General features: G+C 45.8%; 1 protein-coding gene across 5 annotated transcripts in view; it reads left to right on the top strand.

Annotated features, from left to right (window-relative positions):
* Positions 1-23,597, top strand: part of ppp4r1 (protein phosphatase 4, regulatory subunit 1) — a 24,116-nt gene extending 519 nt beyond the window's left edge. The window contains exons 3-20 of one of the 5 annotated variants that reach the window (XM_079601969.1): positions 674-758; positions 2,266-2,372; positions 2,683-2,825; positions 3,305-3,451; positions 3,723-3,830; positions 5,226-5,291; positions 5,522-5,680; positions 5,791-5,909; positions 7,784-8,178; positions 9,532-9,674; positions 10,326-10,403; positions 13,232-13,417; positions 16,520-16,681; positions 16,802-16,902; positions 17,129-17,249; positions 21,932-22,060; positions 22,144-22,285; positions 22,983-23,597. In XM_079601969.1, the coding sequence (XP_079458095.1) occupies positions 674-758; positions 2,266-2,372; positions 2,683-2,825; positions 3,305-3,451; positions 3,723-3,830; positions 5,226-5,291; positions 5,522-5,680; positions 5,791-5,909; positions 7,784-8,178; positions 9,532-9,674; positions 10,326-10,403; positions 13,232-13,417; positions 16,520-16,681; positions 16,802-16,902; positions 17,129-17,249; positions 21,932-22,060; positions 22,144-22,285; positions 22,983-23,266 (2,675 nt within the window). In that variant the 3' untranslated portion in view covers positions 23,267-23,597. Of the gene's footprint in view, positions 1-622; positions 759-2,265; positions 2,373-2,682; positions 2,826-3,304; positions 3,452-3,722; positions 3,831-5,225; positions 5,292-5,521; positions 5,681-5,790; positions 5,910-7,783; positions 8,179-9,531; positions 9,675-10,325; positions 10,404-13,231; positions 13,418-16,519; positions 16,682-16,801; positions 16,903-17,128; positions 17,250-21,931; positions 22,061-22,143; positions 22,286-22,982 lie in introns of all 5 variants that reach the window. The other 4 variants (XM_079601968.1, XM_079601970.1, XM_079601972.1 and 1 more) reach the window with 4 other exon arrangements.
* Positions 23,598-24,038: the final 441 nt, after the last annotated feature.

The raw sequence follows: 24,038 nt of genomic DNA on the forward strand, positions 1-24,038 counted from the left end.
AGAGTGTGTGTGTGTGTGTGTGTGTGTGTGAGGTACTGTGGTAATTCGAGATGTGTGTATGTATATACACGCTAAATGATGACACTTGACGTAAACAGACCTTCATATAACATCACGTCCACAGTCATGGTAATACCATGGTAAACACACGGTGCTTGTTGATGGTCCTGCGCTAGATGCGAATCAGTGATGCAAACTTCATCAAATATGATTGTGTGTTATATATAAGTATTATTTAACTCTGTCATCATTTAATTAGACTCGTCACGTCATAAAATGTTATAAATTGAACAAGGTTTTCCTGATCCTCAATATTTACACATCCAAAAATTCATCATTCAATCACATAAAGCAATATGTACTATATAGCAAATCTCAACTTCTTGATTGTTCATATCTTCACAAAATGTCGCCCAGCTCTAATCTGAGGCATTGAGATATAAATATATCATCATGACTGTTTGAACCAATCTGAATTATGAAAAATGCTATACATTTCACTGAGAAGTTTATTGCGAAGTTTAGGATCTTGCGCTGTTCGCTGACGTTGATGAAGCTGGAATCGCAGTGGGATGTGTGTGTGTGTGTGTGTTTTGCTCATGCTGTCTCTGGATGTGTCTAGTTGGTGTGGATGGATACAGCTCAGAGTCTGACGCCATTATTGTACCTTCAGTGCTGGACTTCGTGTCTCAGGATGAGATGCTGACTCCCATGGGCCGACTCGACAAGTACATCAGCAGCGAGAACGTCTTCAACAGGTGAGCACTCGCTCAGGCGCGTCAGACACGGTCCAGTGCAGACCAGAGGGACATCAGTGCACTTTACCTGCAGGAATAAACCCGTTGATGTATGAACGGATTTTAATATTGAAAAGATGCTTTAAATGTGGAACTAAAATCACCAGTAGGTGGCAGCGAGTCACTGTGAATGAGCGAATCGTTGAGTCTTTCATTTAATAAATTTGTTTAAATTAACTGATCATTTCAGTAACTAACCATTTAAATGAGAACAAATCTTAATGAGCGAGTCATTGAATCATTCATTCAACCGATTAATTTGGGAACGAAGCATTTGATTGTCTTAATGAGTGAGTAATTGAATCATTCATTCAACCGATTAATTCGGAAACGAAGCATTTGATTGTCTTAATGAGTGAGTCATTGAATCATTCATTCAACCGATTAATTCGGAAACGAAGCATTTGATTGTCTTAATGAGTCAGTCATTGAATTGTTCATTCAACCGATTAATTCGGAAACGAAGCATTTGATTGTCTTAATGAGTGAGTCATTGAATCATTCATTCAACCGATTAATTCGGAAACGAAGCATTTGATTGTCTTAATGAGTGAGTCATTGAATCAATCTTTCAACCGATTAATTCAGGAATGAAGCATTTTATTGTCTTAATGAGTGAGTCATTGAATCATTCATTCAACCGATTAATTCAGGAACGAAGCATTTGATTGTCTTAATGAGTGAGTCATTGAATCATTCATTCAACCGATTTATTCAGGAACGAAGCATTTGATTGTCTTAATGAGTGAGTCATTGAATCATTCATTCAACCGATTTATTCAGGATCAAAGCATTTGATTGTCTTAATGAGTGAGTAATTGAATCATTCATTCAACCGATTTATTCAAGAACGAAGCATTTGATTGTCTTAATGAGTGAGTCATTGAATCATTCATTCAACCGATTTATTCAAGAACGAAGCATTTGATTGTCTTAATGAGTGAGTCATTGAATCATTCATTCAACCGATTTATTCAGGATCAAAGCATTTGATTGTCTTAATGAGTCAGTCATTGAATCATTTATTCAACCGATTTATTCAGGATCAAAGCATTTGATTGTCTTAATGAGTGAGTCATTGAATCATTCACTCAACTGATTCGCTCATTAAGTAATGAAACACCATAGTGTCGCTCAGAGACGCAAAACGGTAATTTTTACTGCATTTTAATAGAGTAAATCACGCAGTGAGACTAACCTGAACTGAAAAGGCTACATCATGTATGTGTGTGTGCGCTCTCTAGATGCGTTTGTCAGATCACACATCGTATATATATTATATATTGCACACCTGTATATACTGCACAGTATTATTTCTACAGTATGCAAATAATGTGTGTTTAAGATGCTGTGTAATCCTAGTGTAAGAAGCAGTGATCTCGAATCTACTTGTTTGTACTCGGTCATTCATCGGTCAGCTGATGAATCATTATTTGTGTGGTTGTGACGTTGATCTGGTGTGTGTCAGGCAGATGGTGGCCCGCAGTCTTCTGGACACACTCCGAGCCGTGAGCGAGGACGAGCGCGAGTGTGTGTCCGTGCTGGAGAGGATCGACAGACTCGCAGATGACTCCGGTACGCCGTTCACTCACTGACTCACTGATTCACTGATTCACTGACTCACTGACTCACTTAAAGAGAGTCGGGGTCAGACATAACTCATGCATCATTATCTGAAGCACACATGCATATTTCAGTGTTGCTCATATTCACTACCAAAGTTTCAGATTGGTAAGATTTTTAATGACGATCTTCTTTTAAAAACATTCGTATCGATCCACAGCTTTAGACTGGTAGTGTATATTCAGTTCCTCTGTGCTTTTAGAGGCCTGTGATTTCATGAATATTGTGTGGCTGTTGTAAACGAGTGCCGCTTGTTCCTCAGAGCCGACGGTGCGCGCGGAGCTCATGGAGCAGATCCCACACATCGCCATCTTCTGCCAGGAGAACCGGCCCTCCGTTCCCTTCGCCTTCTCCAAGTTCCTCCTGCCCATCGTGGTCCGATACCTGGCCGACCAGAACAACCTGGTGAGTGTGAAGCTCTGCTCGAGGCTCTTAAGGGCAGCTGGTCATGTGATGTGTTTTCTGGTCATGTGATGTGTTTTCTGGTCATGTGTCGTGTTTTTTGGTCATGTGACGTGTTTTCTGGTCATGTGATGATGACGTGTTTTCTGGTCATGTGATGATGACGTGTTTTCTGGTCATGTGATGATGACGTGTTTCATGGTCATGTGACGGTGTGACGGGGCTCATGGTCGTGTGACGGGGTTCATGGTCATGTGACGATGTGACGGGGTTCATGGTCATGTGACGTGTTTTCTGGTCATGTGATGATGACGTGTTTTCTGGTCATGTGATGATGACGTGTTTCCTGGTCATGTGATGATGACGTGTTTTCTGGTCATGTGATGATGACGTGTTTCATGGTCATGTGACGTTGGACGGGGTTCATGGTCATGTGACGATGTGACGGGTTTCATGGTCATGTGACGTGTTTCCTGGCTCAGGTCCGAAAGACGAGTCAGGCGGCGCTGCTGGTTCTGCTGGAGCAGGAGCTCATCGAGCGAGGAGACGTGGAGAGTCTGGTGTGTCCCGTTCTGGTGGACCTCACCGCTCCTGACAGCAACGACGACGTGAAGACCGAAGCCATGGCGGTGAGAATCTGTGTTACTCGCTGTAGCGGTCCTAACATAAGCCTGTAAATATAAACTTTCATAACATTTAAGTAATGGGCCTATTTTATTATCCTTTTTATTATGATATATTATAATTATATAAATATACATTTTCACAGCATTAAAGTAAGTCTCATTGGGCCTATATTATATTATATTATAAGTAAAATAAATAACATGACGCATACACTGTACGTGTCGAATGAAGCAGAATTGGATCGTGACGGACTTGTTTCTGATGTTTCCTCAGATTATCTGTAAAATGGCCCCGATGGTGGGCAAGGACATCACGGAGCGACTCTTCCTGCCGCGCTTCTGCGAGATGTGCTGCGACTGCCGGATGTTTCACGTGCGCAAGGTGTGTGTGTGTGTTTCACGTACGCAAGGTGTGTGTGTGTGTTTCACGTACGCAAGGTGTGTGTGTGTGTTTCACGTACGCAAGGTGTGTGTGTGTGTTTCACGTACGCAAGGTGTGTGTGTGTGTTTCACGTACGCAAGGTGTGTGTGTGTGTGTTTCACGTACGCAAGGTGTGTGTGTTTCACGTACGCAAGGTGTGTGTGTTTCACGTACGCAAGGTGTGTGTGTGTGTTTCACGTACGCAAGGTGTGTGTGTGTGTGTTTCACGTACGCAAGGTGTGTGTGTGTGTTTCACGTACGCAAGGTGTGTGTGTGTGTTTCACGTACGCAAGGTGTGTGTGTGTGTTTCACGTACGCAAGGGGTGTGTGTGTTTCACGTACGCAAGGTGTGTGTGTTTCACGTACGCAAGGTGTGTGTGTTTCACGTACGCAAGGTGTGTGTGTGTGTTTCACGTACGCAAGGTGTGTGTGTGTTTCACGTACGCAAGGTGTGTGTGTGTGTTTCACGTACGCAAGGTGTGTGTGTGTGTTTCACGTAGGCAAGGTGTGTGTGTGTGTTTCACGTACGCAAGGTGTGTGTGTGTGTGTTTCACGTACGCAAGGTGTGTGTGTGTGTTTCACGTACGCAAGGTGTGTGTGTGTTTCACGTACGCAAGGTGTGTGTGTTTCACGTACGCAAGGTGTGTGTGTTTCACGTACGCAAGGTGTGTGTGTGTGTTTCACGTACGCAAGGTGTGTGTGTGTGTTTCACGTACGCAAGGTGTGTGTGTGTTTCACGTACGCAAGGTGTGTGTGTGTTTCACGTACGCAAGGTGTGTGTGTGTGTTTCACGTACGCAAGGTGTGTGTGTGTGATTCACGTACGCAAGGTGTGTGTGTGTGTGTGTTTGTTTCACGTACGCAAGGTGTGTGTGTTTCACGTACGCAAGGTGTGTGTGTGTGTTTCACGTACGCAAGGTGTGTGTGTGTGTTTCACGTACGCAAGGTGTGTGTGTGTGTTTCACGTACGCAAGGTGTGTGTGTGTGTTTCACGTACGCAAGGTGTGTGTGTTTCACGTACGCAAGGTGTGTGTGTGTTTCACGTACGCAAGGTGTGTGTGTGTGTGTGTTTCACGTACGCAAGGTGTGTGTGTGTGTGTGTTTCACGTACGCAAGGTGTGTGTGTGTGTGTTTCACGTACGCAAGGTGTGTGTTTCACGTACGCAAGGTGTGTGTGTGTGTGTGTTTCACGTACGCAAGGTGTGTGTGTGTGTTTCACGTACGCAAGGTGTTTCACGTACGCAAGGTGTGTGTGTGTGTGTTTCACGTACGCAAGGTGTGTGTGTGATCCTGACTGGCTCGTGTTCGGGAGTCGAGAGGACATGGCTGATCAGAGGTGTGTGTGTGTGTTTGACAGGTGTGTGCGGCGAACTTCGGGGACATCTGCAGTGTTGTTGGAGGAGAGGCAACAGAGGAACTGCTGGTATGATGCACACAGGGCAAAAGCAACTTTATTTATATATAATTATATATGTGACCCTGGACCACAAAACCAGTCACATGTGACAATATAACAATACAAAACAATTTATTGTTGTATTGTAAACAATACAATGACAATACAAAAACACAATATTGTGATGTGTTTTGTGTCGCTGGTTTCCTGTGGTGTGATGCGTCTCCCTGTGGTTCCTCTCTCCCGATGCGGTCCAGCTGCCCCGGTTCTTCCAGCTCTGCTCGGATAACGTGTGGGGCGTGAGGAAGGCCTGCGCCGAGTGCTTCATGACCGTGTCCTCGGCCACGTCTCCAGAAGTGCGGCGCTCCAAACTCTCCTCTCTGTTCATCAGTCTGATCAGCGACCCCTCGCGCTGGGTACCACACACACTTTAACCCCTTCACCAAATCTGTTCCCAGAGTACATGATCAGGAGCTTAACCCTGAAGTGAGCTGCTCCTGTAATGAGCGTGTGCTTCGGTCTCCAGGTGCGCCAGGCCGCCTTTCAGTCGCTGGGTCAGTTCATCTCGACGTTCGCGAGTCCCAGCGGTCACGCGGGTCAGTACTTCAGAGACGAGGGCAACTGGAGCGAAACACAAACACACAGGTGAGCTGACCCACTGATGCCTGCATTACCTGCTCTTAGCCCTGGACAGCACTTATAGGTTGAGTTTATTTTTATTTTTTTACATTTTTAAATTGTTCATTTATTACTACCCCTATGTCTTTTTTTCTTTTTTAATGCGTATTTGTTAGGATGAGTTATATTTCTTTCCATTTAAAAAAAAAGTGTAATTGCAAATTATCGTCTGTTAAAATACAAAATAAAAAGATTTGTGACCCTGGACCACAAAACCAGTCACATGGGTCCATTTTTTAAAATCGAGATGTATACATCATCTGAAGCTGAATAAATAATCTCTCCATTGATGTGTGGTGTGTTAGGATTGGACAATATTTGGTCGAGACACAACTATTGAAAATCTGGAATCTGAGGAGCAAAAAAATGTAAACATTGAGAAAATCTCCTTTAAAGTTGTGCATTTATGTTCACGATTGTGCTGCATTCACTCACAAAAATACATGTTTTATATATTTACGGTAGGACATTTACTAAATATCTTCATGGAACATGATCTTAATATCCTCATGATTTTTGGCATAAAAGAAAAATGGATAATTTTGACCCGTACAATGTATAGTTGCTATTGCCACAGATATACCCGTGCGACTCCAGACTGGGTTTGTGGTCCAGGGTCACATGTAAACTATGAAGAGCTGAGAAACGAACCTTAGTGCTGGGTGGTATACCAGTTCATACTGAATACTAGTCTTTGTTTTTGTTATGATATGAATTTTTTATATACCGCAATACCGGTGTGTGTCGCTTAAACAGCGTTGGGAACGCGACACTGTGAGAGAGTCTTTTCACTGTTCACTGGTGATGCACAGATGTGTGTGTTACTGAGCCTGACGGGGAAGATGGAGAGGGTAAACTATAATTAATAGCTGTCAAATTATATTACAGTGTTTGGTTCACAATATCAACACTGCCCACCACACATAAATTTAGCAAAAGGCTTTGACGTCGTTGAATAAACATGAGCACTGCACGTTTCAAAGTCAAAGTGTTTTTTTATGAATGTGTCTTTGAAGGGAACGGATGTCTTTAGAATAGTTTTGATGTGGTTTCAGTTTAATCTTTCTTTATCTGATAAAGCAGCGTTTACAGCGCCTCCTGCTGGACCCCTTTATAAACACTGCAAACCTGTGTTAGACTAGTGGAGTTTTCTACAGTATTCACTCATGACAGTTTCTACTGCTAGCCTGGGTTTCCCCATACTGCCTTTGCGCAGCGCGATTTTATTCTCGCTGAAAGGCAGTCTGGAAACCATGGACCTGATTTTCGCCTCGTTTAGGGAACCAATCACAGAACGGGGAGGGAGCAGCAAGACGATGACGACATCTATGCGACACAACTAAGCAGTTTGTTTATGGATTCAACATGGCAGCAGATGCGAAGCTACCTTTTGATGCAGCCTTAGATATTGTTCTAAGTAGTTTAGAACGCAAGTTTATTTTGAAAAAAGAGCAGCTTTTGGCGTCTCTACATACGTCGTCTGGTATAATGGAAACGATTGGCTATGAGCTACGTACAGGCGCATTTGATAGACATTCTTAGCACCCAATAAACGGCGCCAGGCATTCGTAAACCACGCCTCAAATACGAGAAAATGCGCATGTGGTTCCCAGACCCAAGTCTCAACGAGAATTGGGTCTGGCGTTAGCCAGGCTAATCTACTGCAGTATTTCCTCTCAATCAGTAGAAAATGTGGCTAACACACAGTCATGCTTGGAAATTTTTTAAAAATACTGTCATATACTGTGAAACCGGTATCATTTTGAAAAATTATCATGATATGCATTTTTGGTCAGCTTACGAACTTTCACTCGCTCACGTCTCATTTGTGTCTCGTTCAGCATGAACGCAGAGACGCCTGCAGTTTCCCACAATCCCTCGGGATGTGAGGAGGAGGTCAAGTCCGTGCAGTGTCTTCAGGAAGAGGCGGAGGACCGGGATTCTCCCGCATCAGCGCCGGATGATCCCGATCCACAGGAGCAGCAGGAGATCTTCAACTCCTTCCAGTACTGGAGGACACCGATCCCAGAGATCAACCTGGACCTGCTGGAGGAAGAGGAGGAAGAGGAAGAAGAGGTGGAAAAAGAGGAGGAGGAGAAAGAGGAAAAAGAGGAGGAGGAGGAAGAAGAGGAGGAGGAGGTGAAGAGTCGGTCATCCGCACCGGCGCTGGGAAGAAAACAGCTGGAAGAGCTCATCGAAAACCTGGAGCCGCACATCGACGACCCAGATGTCAAAGGTGAGCGCAGGGTTTGCCTTCTCCACACACACACACACACACACACACACACACACACCTGCGGTCTTTGCTCTTGACCACTCGTCTACTTGCATGACGTATTTCCTAGCGGTGCAACGGATCGGCACGCGTGTGATTCATGGATTAACGGCTAAATTGAACTATCATAGAGTGAAAGTTTGATTTGGACGTGTTTATGAACACTGAATTAATTTCCTCTTTTGCATTTCCTTGCCCTTGAACGGACACACACACACGCAAGATTATGTCTAAACACCCGTCTCTGCAAGTGTTCTCTCGGTTGTGTCATCAGTGAACAGAAAGAAACCGGATGTGTGTCAGTATATTCGCTCTTAAAGTGACAGTAGGCTAATATTCAACAACACAATACAGCTTTAACAAAGAAGAAACTATATTTAATTTCTACAGTGAACAAATAGTGTTATTTACATTTAGGCTTAATTATTAATGTCTGTACCTGAATACTAGTTAGACTTTATAACTTTATTATTTAATATTAATCTGCTTGTAATTTATGTATTTGTTCTTATTTTATTACTGACTGTTCACTTGTTTTGAATAATGTTAGAACTTTATCAGTTAGGCTAGTAGTTTTTAATGAAGTATCGAAGATTTAAGTAATAAATTAAAAGTAAAGTTAATTTGCACAAGGCGTCTGATTTGAGATGTTTGAATCGCAAGCTTGTGTTTCCCAGTTTGTTGTGGTCTCCAGGAACACAAGCCTTAAGCGTCTGAACCGAGAGCTTTGTGTCCGTGGAAGGAAACGAGCGCAGGAAGTTTCTCAAACACTGAGCCGAAAAACAGAAGGAGTGACGCACAATAACTGTGTTCAGAAGTAATGCTTGTTTTAAAGAGGAAGATCTTCATCTCTTCAGTGTGTGATCATGTACAGCTCCAGTTCTCCTCTACATCAGTGTCAGTGTTCCTGAACTCCTGAAACGCCTCCATTGTAGTCTCGAGTTTCTCCCGGGAACGAACACGCCACAATATTCCTCATTATAATAATTCATACGCAGAATAAAGGGGCGGGGCCTGGTTGAGTTAGTCAGTAGTGTGTTAAACTGGCGGTTATGGGAAGGGGCGGGACATTTCCCAAACACACTCGAAGCGCTCGACCAATCACAACACACTGCTCCAGCCGACCAATCAGAGCACAGTGTGCTTTTCAGAAGGAGGGGCTTCATAGAGACAGGAAGTAAACAGAGCGTTACTGACAGACTGGGAAGAGAGGAGCCGCAACAATGGAGAATATGAGGAGAATAATCAACATTACAGCAGGAGAACATGTTCTAGTCGAGCCTGAACTACAGCAAGAGTGTGTGTGTGTTTCAGCACAAGTGGACGTCTTGACGGCGGCTCTGAGAGCCACGGCACTGGATTCGGGACTAGAAGACGCTTTCCTGGAGCCTCGAGCGGCCCAAACTAATCCCTTCAGTTCCCAGAACCCCTCTGAGCTCTTGTCAGAAAACACACAGGTGAACACACACACACACACACACCTGAGCTCCTGTCAGAAAACACACAGGTGAACACACACACACACACACACACACCTGAGCTCCTGTCAGAAAACACACAGGTGAACACACACACACACACACACCTGAGCTCCTGTCAGAAAACACACAGGTGAACACTCACACACACCTGAGCTCTTGTCAGAAAACACACAGGTGAACACACACACACACCTGAGCTCCTGTCAGAAAACACACAGGTGAACACACACACACACACACACACACACCTGAGCTCCTGTTCAGCACTGAGATCATGTTTTTAATTTGATAATCGTGTTATTTATACTAGTATCGTTAGCCTGATCTGTGTCAGCTCAGCCCACTTTTCCCAGTGTTCACATAGAGATCTCTCATTTAAACTAGACGTTGGAGTTAAGTTCAATACATCGATGTGAATCTGATTCCAAACTGATTTTTGGCACACATGGCATTTTTCATGCACTAAAATGTTTGTCAGATATCTGTAGGTAAACGCAAATTATATTCGTGAATAAAAATTAAAAGAAGCAAAAAAGTTTTCAATCATGTCCTGATTATTTAAAGTGTGTGTTGCATGTGAAGGTGAATGTTTGTCTCTGAAGCGGTTTCATGTTGTGTGTGTTTCAGAGACGCGATTCGGCCGATGATTCTGACGTGAGCGACGGCAGCGTGAATCCTGACGATGAGAGGAAATCTAAACAGCAGGTCAGCTGATCATCAGTATTACTTCAATGAGCTCATTGCATCTGCATTAAATTACTACATTTTTTGTAAAGGGTCAGTTCCCCCAGAACTCTGTCAGTAATGACTCTCCTCATGTTGATCCCGTCAGACTCTCCTTCATCTTCTGAACACAGATGAAGATATTAGTGATTAGATCTGAGAGTGTCTCACTCCTCCAGAGGCTTCTGTTGTAATTGAAACTTGCCGGGTCAGAAAGTTAGTAAAGACAATGTGTAAAATAGTCCGAGTGACGACAGCGACTCAACCTGAAGTTTATCAAGTGACCAGAATACTGTGTGTGCAAAACACAAAAATAACGACTTTATTCAACTCTTGATGTTCTTCTGTGTGTTCCTCTGAGTGAGTTCACGAGAGCCACACGACACACACACACACGTGGGCCTCTGATTCAGTTCACGAGAGACACACACACACACACACACGTGTGGGCCTCTGAGTGAGTTCACGAGAGACACACACACACACGTGTGGGCCTCTTGAGTGAGTTCACAAGAGACACACACACACACACACACACGTGTGGGCCTCTGAGTGAGTTCACAAGAGATACACACACACACACACGTGTGGGCCTCTGAGTGAGTTCACAAGAGATACACACACACACACACACACGTGTGGGCCTCTGAGTGAGTTCACAAGAGACACACACACACACACACACACGTGTGGGCCTCTTGAGTGAGTTCACAAGAGATACACACACACACACGTGTGGGCCTCTGAGTGAGTTCACGAGAGACACACACACACACACACACGTGTGGGCCTCTGAGTGAGTTCACAAGAGACACACACACACACACACACACGTGTGGGCCTCTGAGTGAGTTCACAAGAGACACACACACACACGTGTGGGCTTTGAGTGAGTTCACGAGACACACACACACACACGTGGGCCTCTGAGTGAGTTCACAAGAGACACACACACACACACACACACACACGTGTGGGCCTCTGAGTGAGTTCACAAGAGACACACACACACACACGTGTGGGCCTCTGAGTGAGTTCACGAGAGACACACACACACACACACACGTGTGGGCCTCTGAGTGAGTTCACAAGAGACACACACACACACACACACGTGTGGGCCTCTGAGTGAGTTCACAAGAGACACACACACACACACACACGTGTGGGCTTTGAGTGAGTTCACGAGACACACACACACACACACGTGGGCCTCTGAGTGAGTTCACAAGAGACACACACACACACACACACACACACACGTGTGGGCCTCTGAGTGAGTTCACAAGAGACACACACACACACACGTGTGGGCCTCTGAGTGAGTTCACGAGACACACACACACAAACGTGTGGGCCTCTGAGTGAGTTCACGAGAGACACACACACACACACACACGTGTGGGCCTCTGAGTGAGTTCACAAGAGACACACACACACACACACACACGTGTGGGCCTCTGAGTGAGTTCACAAGAGACACACACACACACGTGTGGGCTTTGAGTGAGTTCACGAGACACACACACACACACGTGGGCCTCTGAGTGAGTTCACAAGAGACACACACACACACACACGTGTGGGCCTCTGAGTGAGTTCACAAGAGACACACACACACACACGTGGGCCTCTGAGTAAGTTCACAAGAGACACACACACACACACACACACGTGTGGGCCTCTGAGTGAGTTCACAAGAGACACACACACACACACGTGTGGTTCTCTGAGTGAGTTCACAAGAGACACACACACACACACACGTGTGGGCCTCTGAGTGAGTTCACGAGACACACACACACACGTGTGGGCCTCTGAGTGAGTTCACGAGACACACACACACACGTGTGGGCCTCTGAGTGAGTTCACGAGACACACACACACACGTGTGGGCCTCTGAGTGAGTTCACGAGACACACACACACACGTGTGGGCCTCTGAGTGAGTTCACGAGAGACACACACACACACACACACGTGTGGGCCTCTGAGTGAGTTTACAAGAGACACACACACACACACGTGTGGGCCTCTTGAGTGAGTTCACAAGAGACACACACACACACACACGTGTGGGCCTCTGAGTGAGTTCACGAGAGACACACACACACGTGTGGTTCTCTGAGTGAGTTCACAAGAGACACACACACACACGTGTGGTTCTCTGAGTGAGTTCACAAGAGACACACACACACACGTGTGGGCCTCTGAGTAAGTTCACAAGAGACACACACACACACACACACACACATGTGTGGGCCTCTTGAGTTCACGTAGTGTAACAGCGCAGCGCTTCTGGGTTGTACGTTAGAACGGAGGCTCACTATTGGCCGACGCTGGTCATGTGTGTGACGTACAACACAGAAGCGTTGTAGTCACTCGGACTATTTTACACATCGTCTTTACTAACTTTCTGGGCCGGCAAGTTTCAATCACAGCAGAAGCCTCTGGAGGAGTGAGACACTCTCAGATCTAATCACTAATATCTTCATCTGTGTTCTGAAGATGAAGGAGAGTCTGACGGGAACAACATGAGGAGAGTCATTACTGACAGAGTTTACAGTTATGACTGCACTAACCCATTTAAATCAATCCATTTTTGGCTAACTATATATGTATATTTCAGAAATGCATAACTTAGAGAGTTTCCTCTGATAACAGAACAATCTAAATTGTAATGTGCATTTTCTGTAAAGCTGCTTTGAAAGGATGTGTGTTGTGAAAAGCGCTATACAAATAAACGTGACTTGACCATCCCATCGTGAGCTCAATCCCATGATGCTCTGCTCTGACCGTGTGCCGCTGCAGGACGTGGTTCCTCAGGCGTTGCTGGATCAGTATCTGTCGATGACGGACCCGTCGCGCGCTCAGACCGTGGACATGGAGATCGCTAAGCACTGCGCCTACAGTCTGCCCGGCGTGGCGCTAACGCTAGGACGCCAGAACTGGCACTGCCTGCGCGACACCTACGAGACGCTGGCCTCAGACATGCAGGTGCGTTTCTAATCAGTCATGATACGGGCAATATACGTTCAGTCCCTGTCTGATATATCTTGATATTTTCTCGATAATGACAATTAGACGATATTTAGTTTGTGTTTAGGACTGAGACTCTTAAAGTTTTTTATATTCTTCATATTCTGTGTGTTGGTCAGTTCTCAGAAATCATCTTTTCAAACCAGTTTAAATAGAGTTTTACCTTTTATGGGCATTTTTTCCTTTATAAAGCAATTTTTTAAACCTAATTAAATGTATGCATCATCTTTTGTGTCAAATTCTTATATTTAATTCACTTAAAGTAGAATAGTAAGACACAATAGGGCTGTTACCAATCACATAAAATCAGCATCAACTAAATTGATCTTCGCTCTGCAGAGGAAACTGAATCTGAAGTGTATTTAGACGCTTTTACACAGACTGTTTAATGCAGATCAGAGGGACATGAATGTTCAACCTGCTGTTACACATGCAGAAATAATTGTCTTAAACGTATAACTTTGAATATTGATATTAGAAATTATTCAAAAATGTAAGATGCATTACATGTGAAATTTAAACTGCCAGTAGGTGGCAGCGAGTCACTGTTAATGAGTGAGTCATTTATTCAACTGATTCATTCAGAAACGAATCATTTTTGACTGTCTTAATGAGTGAGTCATTGAATCATTAATTCAACTGATTCCTTCATTCAGTAATAAACACTGCAGTGTCGCTCAAAGACACAAAAACAGTCCTGTGGCTTTATTTGAACTATTTTCATTGGTGAAATGGAGCAAAAACAGGTGATATTGTGTCTAAAATATAAGTCGCTTAATATTAACTTCTTATTTATTGAACTGTTGTATAAAATCAATATTGCTTTTGTAATCATGCTGATATTTGGAGATATGAAAGGTTGAGATATTCGCGGGATCCTGAGGGAGGCTGGAGATATTGAGTCCGAGTGGACCATGTTCTCCACCTCCATTGTCGCCGTCGCCGCGGCCGCTCGGAGCTGTGGCCTTAAGGTCACCGGTGCCTGTCGAGGCGGCAATCCCCGAACCCGGTGATGGACACCGGAAGTAAGGGATGCCGTCAAGCTGAAGAAGGAGTCCTATCGGGCCTGGTTGGCTTGTGGGACTCCTGAGGCAGCTGACGGGTACCGGCAGGCCAAGCGAACTGCAGCCCGGCTGGTTGTGGAGGCAAAAACTCGGGTCTGGGAGGAGTTTGGTGAGGCCATGGAGAAGGACTACCGGCTGGCCTCGAAGAGATTCTGGCAAACCGTCCGGCGCCTCAGGAGAGGGAAGCAGTGCCCTACCACCGCTGTCTACAGTGGAGCTGGGCATCTGTTGACCTCAACTGGGGATGTCGTCAGACGGTGGAAGGAATACTTTGAGGATCTCCTCAATCCCGCCGTTACGTCTTCCATTGAGGAAGCAGAGGCCGAGGGCTCGGAGGTTGACTCGTCCATCACCCAAGCTGAAGTCACCGAGGTAGTCAAGAAGCTCCTCGGTGGCAAGGCACCGGGGGTGGATGAGATCCGCCCTGAGTACCTCAAGTCTCTGGATGTTGTGGGGCTGTCCTGGCTGACACGCCTCTGCAGCATCGCGTGGCGGTCGGGGACAGTGCCTCTGGGATGGCAGACTGGGGTGGTGGTCCCTCTTTTTAAGAAGGGGGACCAGAGGGTGTGTTCCAACTACAGGGGATCACACTTCTCAGCCTCCCGGGAAAGTCTATGCCAGGGTACTGGAGAGGAGAATACGGCCGATAGTAGAACCTCGGATTCAGGAGGAACAGTGCGGTTTTCGTCCGGGCCGTGGAACACTGGACCAGCTCTATACCCTCTACAGGGTGCTGGAGGGTTCATGGGAGTTTGCCCAACCAATCCACATGTGCTTTGTGGATGTGGAGAAGGCATTCGACTGTGTCCCTCGAGGCGTCCTGTGGAGGAGCTCCGGGAGTATGGGGTCCGGGGTCCTCTGCTAAGGGCTGTCCGGTCCCTGTACGACCGGAGCAGGAGCTTGGTTCGCATTGCCGGCAGTAAGTCAGACTTCTTCCCGGTGCATGTTGGACTCCGGCAGGGCTGCCCTTTGTCGCCAGTTCTGTTCATAATTTTTATGGACAGAATTTCTAGGCGCAGCCAGGAGCCGGAGGGTGTCGGGTTCGGGGACCACACGATTTCGTCTCTGCTCTTTGCAGATGATGTTGTCTTGTTGGCCCCTTTGATCAGGACCTTCAGCATGCACTGGGACGGTTTGCAGCCGAGTGTGAAGCGGCTGAGATGAGAATCAGCGCCTCCGAGGCCATGGTCCTCAGTCGGAAAAGGGTGGCTTGCCCACTTCAGGTTGCTGGAGAGTTCCTGCCTCAAGTGGAGGAGTTCAAGTATCTTGGGGTTTTGTTCACGAGTGAGGGAAGGATGGAACGGGAGATTGACAGACGGATTGGTGCAGCTGCTGCAGTAATGCGGTCGATGTACTGGTCAGCTCAGCTCTCGATTTACTGTCAATCTACGTTCCTACTCTCACCTATGGTCATGAGCTGTGGGTCAAGACCGAAAGGACAAGATCCCGGACACAGGCGGCCGAAATGAGCTTCCCTCCGCAGGGTGGCTGGGCGCTCCCTTAGAGATCGGGTGAGGAGCTCGGTCACTCGGGAGGAGCTCAGAGTAGAGCCGCTGCTCCTCCACATCGAGAGGGGTCAGCTGAGGTGGCTCGGGCATCGGCCTTCCTGGGGAGGTGTTCCGGGCGCGTCCCACCGGGAGGAGACCCCGGGGAAGACCTAGGACAGGCTGGAGGGACTATGTCTCCCGGCTGGCCTGGGAACGCCTCGGTGTCCTCTCGGAAGAGCTGGAGGAAGTGTCTAGGGAGAGGAAAGTCTGGGCATCTCTGTGGCACCCCCGCGACCCGGCCCCGGATAAGCGGAAGATGGATGGAGATATGAAATTATATAAAAAGACAGGTATTTTTCCCCTTATCTTGAATATTGATCTCTCTCTCTCTCTCTCTCTCTCTCTCTCTCTCTCTCTCTCTCTCTCTCTCTCTCTCTCTCTCTCTCTCTCTCTCTCTCTCCTCTCCCTCTCCCTCTCCCTCTCCCTCTCTCTCTCTCTCTCTCTCTCAGTGGAAGGTGCGTCGGACGCTGGCGTTCTCCATCCACGAACTGGCTCAGATCCTGGGCGATCAGCTGACGGCCGCTCATCTGGTTCCCGTCTTCAACAGTTTCCTGAAGGACCTGGACGAGGTTCGCATCGGCGTCCTCAAGCACCTCTACGACTTCCTCAAGGTCCGTCCTCTTCATCACTCAGTGTGTGTGTGTGGAGAGTGTGTAATATTTAAGAAAGAAATTCGAGTTTATCTTGTCAGCCATGTTGTCAGCCCTTATGTTCATGTGTTCCTCTTCCAGCTTCTGCATCAGGACACGAGGAGGAAATATCTGTACCAGCTTCAGGAGTTCCTGGTGACCGACAACAGCCGCAACTGGAGGTTTCGCTCCGAACTGGCCGAGTATGAGTTCTTCTCTCTCTCTCTGTGTGTGTGTGTGTGTGTGTGTGTGTGTGTGTGTGTGTGTGAGAGACAGGAGTTTCGCTGGGTCGCTGGACGACATGAGTCATCCAGTGTGTGTGAGAGAAACAGGGGTTTCGAGTACGAGTCCTTCTTCAGGGTGATGATGTCATGACTCATGTGTGATGGTGTGTGTGTGTGTGTGTGTGTGTGTGTGTGTGTGTGACAGGCAGCTGGTGTTGTTGCTGGAGCTGTACAGCGCGCAGGACGTTCATGATTATCTGAGACCGCTGGCCTTCTGTCTCTGTACGGACCGAGTCTCTTCCGTTCGCTGGACGTCCTACAGACTGGTACTGCTCTCTCTCTCTCTCTCTCTCTCTCTCTCTCTCAATTCAATTCAATTCAGAAAGCTTTATTGGCATGACAAAAATACATCTTGTATTGCCAAAGCATCAATACAACATAGAAAATGATTTAGTACAGAAAATAATTAATTTTAAATAAATGTAAAATAAATAAATGGTAGAACACTATGAACATTTCAGAAATCTGTGAAAAGTTAGAATTCAGTGTGTGTGTGTGTGTGTGTGTGTGTGTGTGTGTGTGTGTGTGTGTGTGTGTGTGTGTGTGTGTGTGTGTGTGAGCGCATCACTGATTGGTCGTCAACTCTCTCTTTTTGTGACAAGCATCAATGTATCTTGCCGCTAGTATGATACAGTCTCTTTTTTCTCCTAATAGATGTTGAAATTGTGTTTTTTTGTTTAGTTTGATGAAGTTAGGGTAAAGTATTTCAAATTTAGTGTAAAAAGTCCCTCTAATGTCCTCATAGTTGGGACAGCTGGTGAGGAAGTGTTGCTCTGTCTCCACTTCTCCCTGGTCACAGTGCGGGCAGATGCGGCTCTCTCTGGGCAGCCAGTGCTGTCTGTATCTGCCCGTCTCTACACTCAGAGTGTGATTGCTCAGTCTGTACCTCGTCATCATTCTTCTGAGTTTACAGTCTTTCACTGTACTCAGGTATTCTGCGGGTGTGTATTCTCTATTTAGGGCCAAATAGCATTCAAGTTTACTTTGTTTTTTTGTTGTTTCAGTCCAATAGGTCAGGTAATTCTCCTGTTGTGCTTTTATAATTTGGTTGGGCCGGATTGTGTGGCTGAGGGTGTCCGTGTCCGGAGGCTGATCACTGTGAGTCGTGTGTGTGTGTGTGTGGAGCCTCAGGACCAGCTGAAGCAGGGGGCTCTTCTCACTGTTCATCTCATGGCTTTTAAGGGCTTTAAAATGATAAGAGTTGGGGTCACTCATTTTTAGATGTTTCCAAAATTTGATGGCTCGTTTCTCCACGTGTATTAGTAGTGGGTACTGGCCTAATTCTGCCCTGCATGCGTTGTTCGGTGTGTTCCTCTGGACTCTCAGGACACTCTTACAGAACTCGGCATGCAGGGTTTCTATGGGATTTTTGTCCCATTTGTCAAATTGGTGATTTAGGAGAGGACCCCAAACTTCACTGCCATATAATGCAATTGGTTCTATAACTGATTGGAATATTTTGAGCCAGATTCTGATTGGTATTTCAATTTGGATAGATTTTTTGATGGCATAGAAGGCCCTTCTTGCTTTCTCCTTCAGTTCATTCACAGCCAAATTTAGGTTTCCAGTTGCACTGATTTTCAGCCCGAGGTATGTGTAGCTTGTGGTGTGATCAAGTTTGGTCATACCGAGGGTGAAATTGTGACTCTTTCCCTGACATCTGGGTCTTTTCTGAAAGGTTAGTACTTTAGTTTTAGTCGGGTTAATGTTCAGGGCCCAGGTCTGACAGAACTGATGCAGGATGTCCAGGTTCTGCTGTAGACCCTCTTCTGTTGGAGACAGCAGGACCAGATCATCTGCATACAGGAGGAACTTTATAGTGGAGTCATGTAGGGTGAGGCCAGGAGCTGCGGACTCCTCTAGGAGTTTGGCCAATTCATTAATGTAGATATTGAAGAGGGTCGGTGATAGTGGGCAGCCCTGTCTCACACCTCGCCCTTGAGTGAAGAACTCAGTTTGTTTATTGCCAATTTTAATTGCACATTGATTGTTTGAATACATTGTTTTTATAATGTTGTATGTTTTGCCCCCGATACCCGATTCTAGAAGTTTAGAAAGAAGGCCTTCATGCCAAATCGAATCAAAGGCCTTCTGGAAATCTACAAAGCAAGCGAATATTTTAGTTTTGTTTTGGTTGATGTATTTATCGATCAGGGTATGTAGGGTGAAGATATGATCTGATGTTCTAAAATTTGGTAAGAATCCAATCTGGCTTTTGCTCAGGACATTGTGCTCTGTGAGGAAGTGAACGAGTCTTGCGTTGATGATGCTGCAGAACATCTTCCCCAGATTACTGCTCACACAGATGCCTCTGTAGTTGTTCGGGTCTGATTTGTCTCCACTCTTGAGTATGGGCGTTATGAGTCCTCTATTCCAGCTGTCAGGGAAATGACCTACACTCAGAACCAAGTTGAACAGTTTCATTATGGCTGATTTGAATTTGGGGTTTATATTTTTAATCATCTCGTTAAGGATGCCGTCTGGTCCTCTTGCCTTTTTTGTTGGCAGAGCCTGTATTTTATCTATCAGCTCTTTTTCTGTGATTGGGTTATCTAGCGGATTTTGGTGTTTGCCAATTATGTTTTCTATATGGTTTAATTTTTCATATATTTGTGTTTGTTTTATATTCATGTCTAATTTGCTATAAAGTTGTTCAAAGTGATTTTTCCAGGTGTCTCCGTCTTGTATAGTAATTTGTTCATGGTTCTTTTTATTCAGGAGATTCCAGTTGTCCCAGAAACTGTTTGAATGGACCGAATCTTCAATAGTTTTGAGCTGATTTTGGATATACTGTTCTTTCTTCTTTCTGAGTGTATTTTTATATGTTTTAAGCTCCTCACAGTAATGAAGACGTAAATCTGAATCGTCTGGTTGTCTGTGTTTTTTATTTGCAAGCTGTCTTAAATTTTTCTTTATTCTTTTACAATCCGAATCAAACCATTTTTCATTCTTTTGTGTTTGCTTATGATTTTTCTTAGTGGTTTTAAGATTAGATATTGTTGCTAGATAATCAAATATGTAATTTATGTTTTCTACAGCCAGATTTACGCCATCTTTATTATGAGGATAATCATATTCTATGAAGTTATCTATAAGTAAGCACACCTGGGGGTGGTCAAATGCGGCCAGGTATTTTTCGGTGCTGTTTTGAACCCATCTGAAATTCTTTTTGATGGTGTACAGCTTACTGGGTTGTGGGTGTATGTTAGTATTTTTTTTCCTTTTTAGATACACAGTAATTTGGCTGTGATCTGATAGGGGTGTTAGTGGTTTGACCGTGAATGCTCTGAAAGAGAATATGTCTAGATCTGTGATCATGTAGTCAACTGTTGAGCAACCCTGAGATGAACTGTAGGTGTACCTCCCTAGAGAGTCCCCTCTCACCCTGCCGTTGACGAGGTACAGACCGAGGCTTCGACAGAGCTCAAGCAGAAGCCTCCCGTTCTTATTCGCTTGAGCGTCAGAGTTAGTCCTTGTCTCTCTCTCTCTCTCTCTCTCTCTCTCTCTCTCTCTCTCTCTCTCTCTCTCTCTCTCTCTCTCTCTCTCTCTCTCTCTCTCTCTCTCTCTCTCTCTCTCTCTCTCTCTCTCTCTCTCCTTTCTCTCTCCTTTCTCTCTTTTCTCTCCTCTCTCTCTCTCCTCTCTCTCTCGTCTCTCTCTTTTAATGTTTTCACTTTCTTTGTCTCTTTATTTCTCTTTTTTTTTTCTTAGCTTCTTTCCCTTTTTTGTTTGTTTTCTTTCTGTCTTGCCTGGTTATTTGGGTGAGACTGTAGTTTGAATCGGGAGTCGTTCTCTCTCCACGACGAGCCGTTCTCTCTCCCGGGCGGGTCGTTCTCTCTCCCGAACGGGTCGTTCTCTCTCCCGAGAGGGTCGTTCTCTCTCCCGAGCGAGTCGTTCACGGGCCGTTCTCTCTCCCGAGCGAGCCGTTCTCTCTCCCGGACGGGCCGTTCTCTCTCCCGAGCGGGCCGTTCTCTCTCCCGAGCGGGCCGTTCTCTCTCCCGAGCGGGCCGTTCTCTCTCCCGAGCGGGCCGTTCTCTCTCCCGAGCGAGTCGTTCTCTCTCCCGAGCGGGCCGTTCTCTCTCCCCCGAGCGGGCCGTTCTCTCTCCCGAGCGGGCCGTTCTCTCTCCCGAGCGGGCCGTTCTCTCTCCCGAGCGGGCCGTTCTCTCTCCGAGCGGGCCGTTCTCTCTCCCGAGCGGGCCGTTCTCTCTCCCGAGCGGGTCGTTCTCTCTCCCGAGCGGAGCCGTTCTCTCTCCCGAGCGGGCCGTTCTCCTCTCCCGAGCGGGCCGTTCTCTCTCCCGAGCGAGTCGTTCTCTCTCCCGGACGGGTCGTTCTCTCCCCCGGGCGGGCCGTTCTCTCTCCCGGGCGGGCCGTTCTCATCTCCCGGACGGGCCGTTCTCTCTCCCGGGCGGGTCGTTCTCTCTCCCGAGCGGGTCGTTCTCTCTCCCGAGCGGGCCCGTTCTCTCTCCCGGACGGGCCGTTCTCTCCCCCGGACGGGCCGTTCTCTCTCCCGGACGGGCCGTTCTCTCTCCCGAGCGGGTCGTTCTCTCTCCCGAGCGGGCCGTTCTCTCTCCCGAACGGGTCGTTCTCTCTCCCGAGCGGGCCGTTCTCTCTCCCGAGCGAGTCGTTCTCTCTCCCGAACGGGTCGTTCTCTCTCCCGAACGGGTCGTTCTCTCTCCCGAACGGGTCGTTCTCTCTCCCGAGCGGGTCGTTCTCTCTCCCGAGCGGGCCGTTCTCTCTCCCGAGCGGGCCGTTCTCTCTCCCGAGCGAGTCGTTCTCTCTCCCGAACGGGTCGTTCTCTCTCCCGAACGGGTCGTTCTCTCTCCCGAGCGGGCCGTTCTCTCTCCCGAGCGGGCCGTTCTCTCTCCCGAGCGGGCCGTTCTCTCTCCCGAGCGGGCCGTTCTCTCTCCCGAGCGGGTCGTTCTCTCTCCCGAACGAGTCTCTGTGTTTGCAGGTGAGCGAGATCATCAGGAAGCTGTCGTCGTGTTCGTCTCTGCTGGTGGGTTTTCTGGGAGAACTGGTGGAGAAGTTCTGTCACTCTCGGAAGTGGTCCGGTCGGCAGGCGTTTGCCTTCGTGTGTCAGGTGAGACTCTTCGTCCTCCTGCTCCTCCTCATCAGTGTGTGTGTGTGTGTGCTGTGCTGACGCGTGTCCTCTGTGTGTGTCAGTTGTCTGTAGAGGAGGAGTGTGTGTCTCTGGATCAGTTCTCGGAGCATCTCCTCCCTCCACTGCTCCTGCTGGCGTCTGATCCCGTTCCTAACGTGCGAGTCCTGCTGGCCAAAACCCTGAGGCAAACCCTGCTGGAGCGAGGTGTGTGTGTGTGTGTGTGTGTGTGTGTGTGTGAGGCTTTATTCCTCTCCCTGCTGAGGGTTCTTACTTTGCTTTCAGTCCTTTTAAAAAAAAATTATTTCTTTGTTTGTTTTTGTGTTAATGTATTTTTAACTTTATTTATTTTTATTTTCTTGTTATTTTTATTTAATTTTCTGTATTTCTTTGTCTTCGTTTTTGTTTTATTTAATTTTCTCTTTTGTAATTTAAATGTTTTTCTTTTTTTTAAATCATTTTCACAGTTTAGTTTTCCATTTTCTTTGATTTATTAATTCACTTCCTTTTTTCATGTCAGTTTTTATGAATATTGTTTTTTTCTTATTTTCTTTTTTCTGTCTATTTTCTTTATTTTTCATTTCATTTATTTTCCTTATTTTTTATTTTCCCCTTTTGTTTTTGTATATTTTTCCTTATTGTCCTTTATTTTTGTTTCCTTATTGTCCTTTATTTGTTGTCATCTTGTCTTTTTTCCTTCTTTTAGTTCTATTGTTTTATTTTTATCTAACTTTTTTTCTTTCTTTTTTTTCTTTTGCCTTTTTGTTTTATTTCATTTTTATTTTTTTATGCATATTTATTCTTCCTTTTCTTTTGTTCTTTCATGCACATGTATTTCCCCCTTTCCTCTCACCCTGCCTGACGTGTGTGTGTGTGTGTGTGTGTGTGTGTGTGTGTCCTGTAGAGTTCTTCCTGTCGTCGGCCGGCTGCCAGCAGGAGGCGCTGGAACACACACTCGTCTCCCTGCAGACGGAACGTCGACAAGGACGTCAAATACTTCGCCAGCGTCCATCCGGCAAACACGCGTGTGAACGAGGACGCCATGAGCACACACGTCCTCCACGTACTGAACAGCTTTCCCAGAATGCACCTCACTACAGCACCTTTTGTGGGGGTTTAGTGCATTCTCTTTTTAATTTTTGCCACAGAAGCCTTAAACGTGTCTTCCTTAAACCAGAGAATACTTGAACAGCTGGAGAAATCAAACGACTAACCCGATGACATGTGACCGGATGAACCGGCTCTAATATGCTGCACACACACACACACACACACACACGTCAGTGATCTCAAGGGCTCTTTTAATCTTCAGCGCAGCACATTGTTGCTCTGACGGACTCGCTTAGACTAGTGTTTTTTAACGATATCACGAGTGGTCCATGTGAACATTCAGTCTGAAACTCACTTGAAGCCTTCAGTGTTTTAATGCTAAACTCTTCTGTACATATTCCTGTTTTTGATCATGAGTAGCTGATGTTATTCTCTTAACCTGTCCAGAATAAACTTTCAGATGAAATCACTTCCTGTTGTTCTTGCAGTCGTTCAGATGAACACGATCACGGACTCGTCTCGAGTCAAATTTTGTATAAATTAACAGAGTATTATGGACAATCATCAGTAGCATTTATAGATCAATGAATTATTAGTCAGTTTATGTTATCGTATAATCAACATTAATTTGGATGAATGATTCTTAAACCCTTTCATCAGGTGAAATATTAAGATTTTGTTAGTAATTAAATAATTTAAATTTTAACACTTTACAATGTGGTTTCATTCTTTATATTACCGGTAGTTAATGCATTAACAAATATATTAAAGTATTTATTTGTTATATTAGTTAATAAATATATTAAAGCATTTATTAACCTTAATAAAAATGTTTGACATTGTAATATAATCTATAAATCTGTACAATGACATATATTAAGATTAGTATTATCTAAGATGAACAATTATT

This window comes from Phoxinus phoxinus, assembly GCF_949152265.1.
Source record: "Phoxinus phoxinus genome assembly, chromosome: 24".
NCBI classification, from domain to species: Eukaryota; Metazoa; Chordata; class Actinopteri; order Cypriniformes; family Leuciscidae; genus Phoxinus; species Phoxinus phoxinus.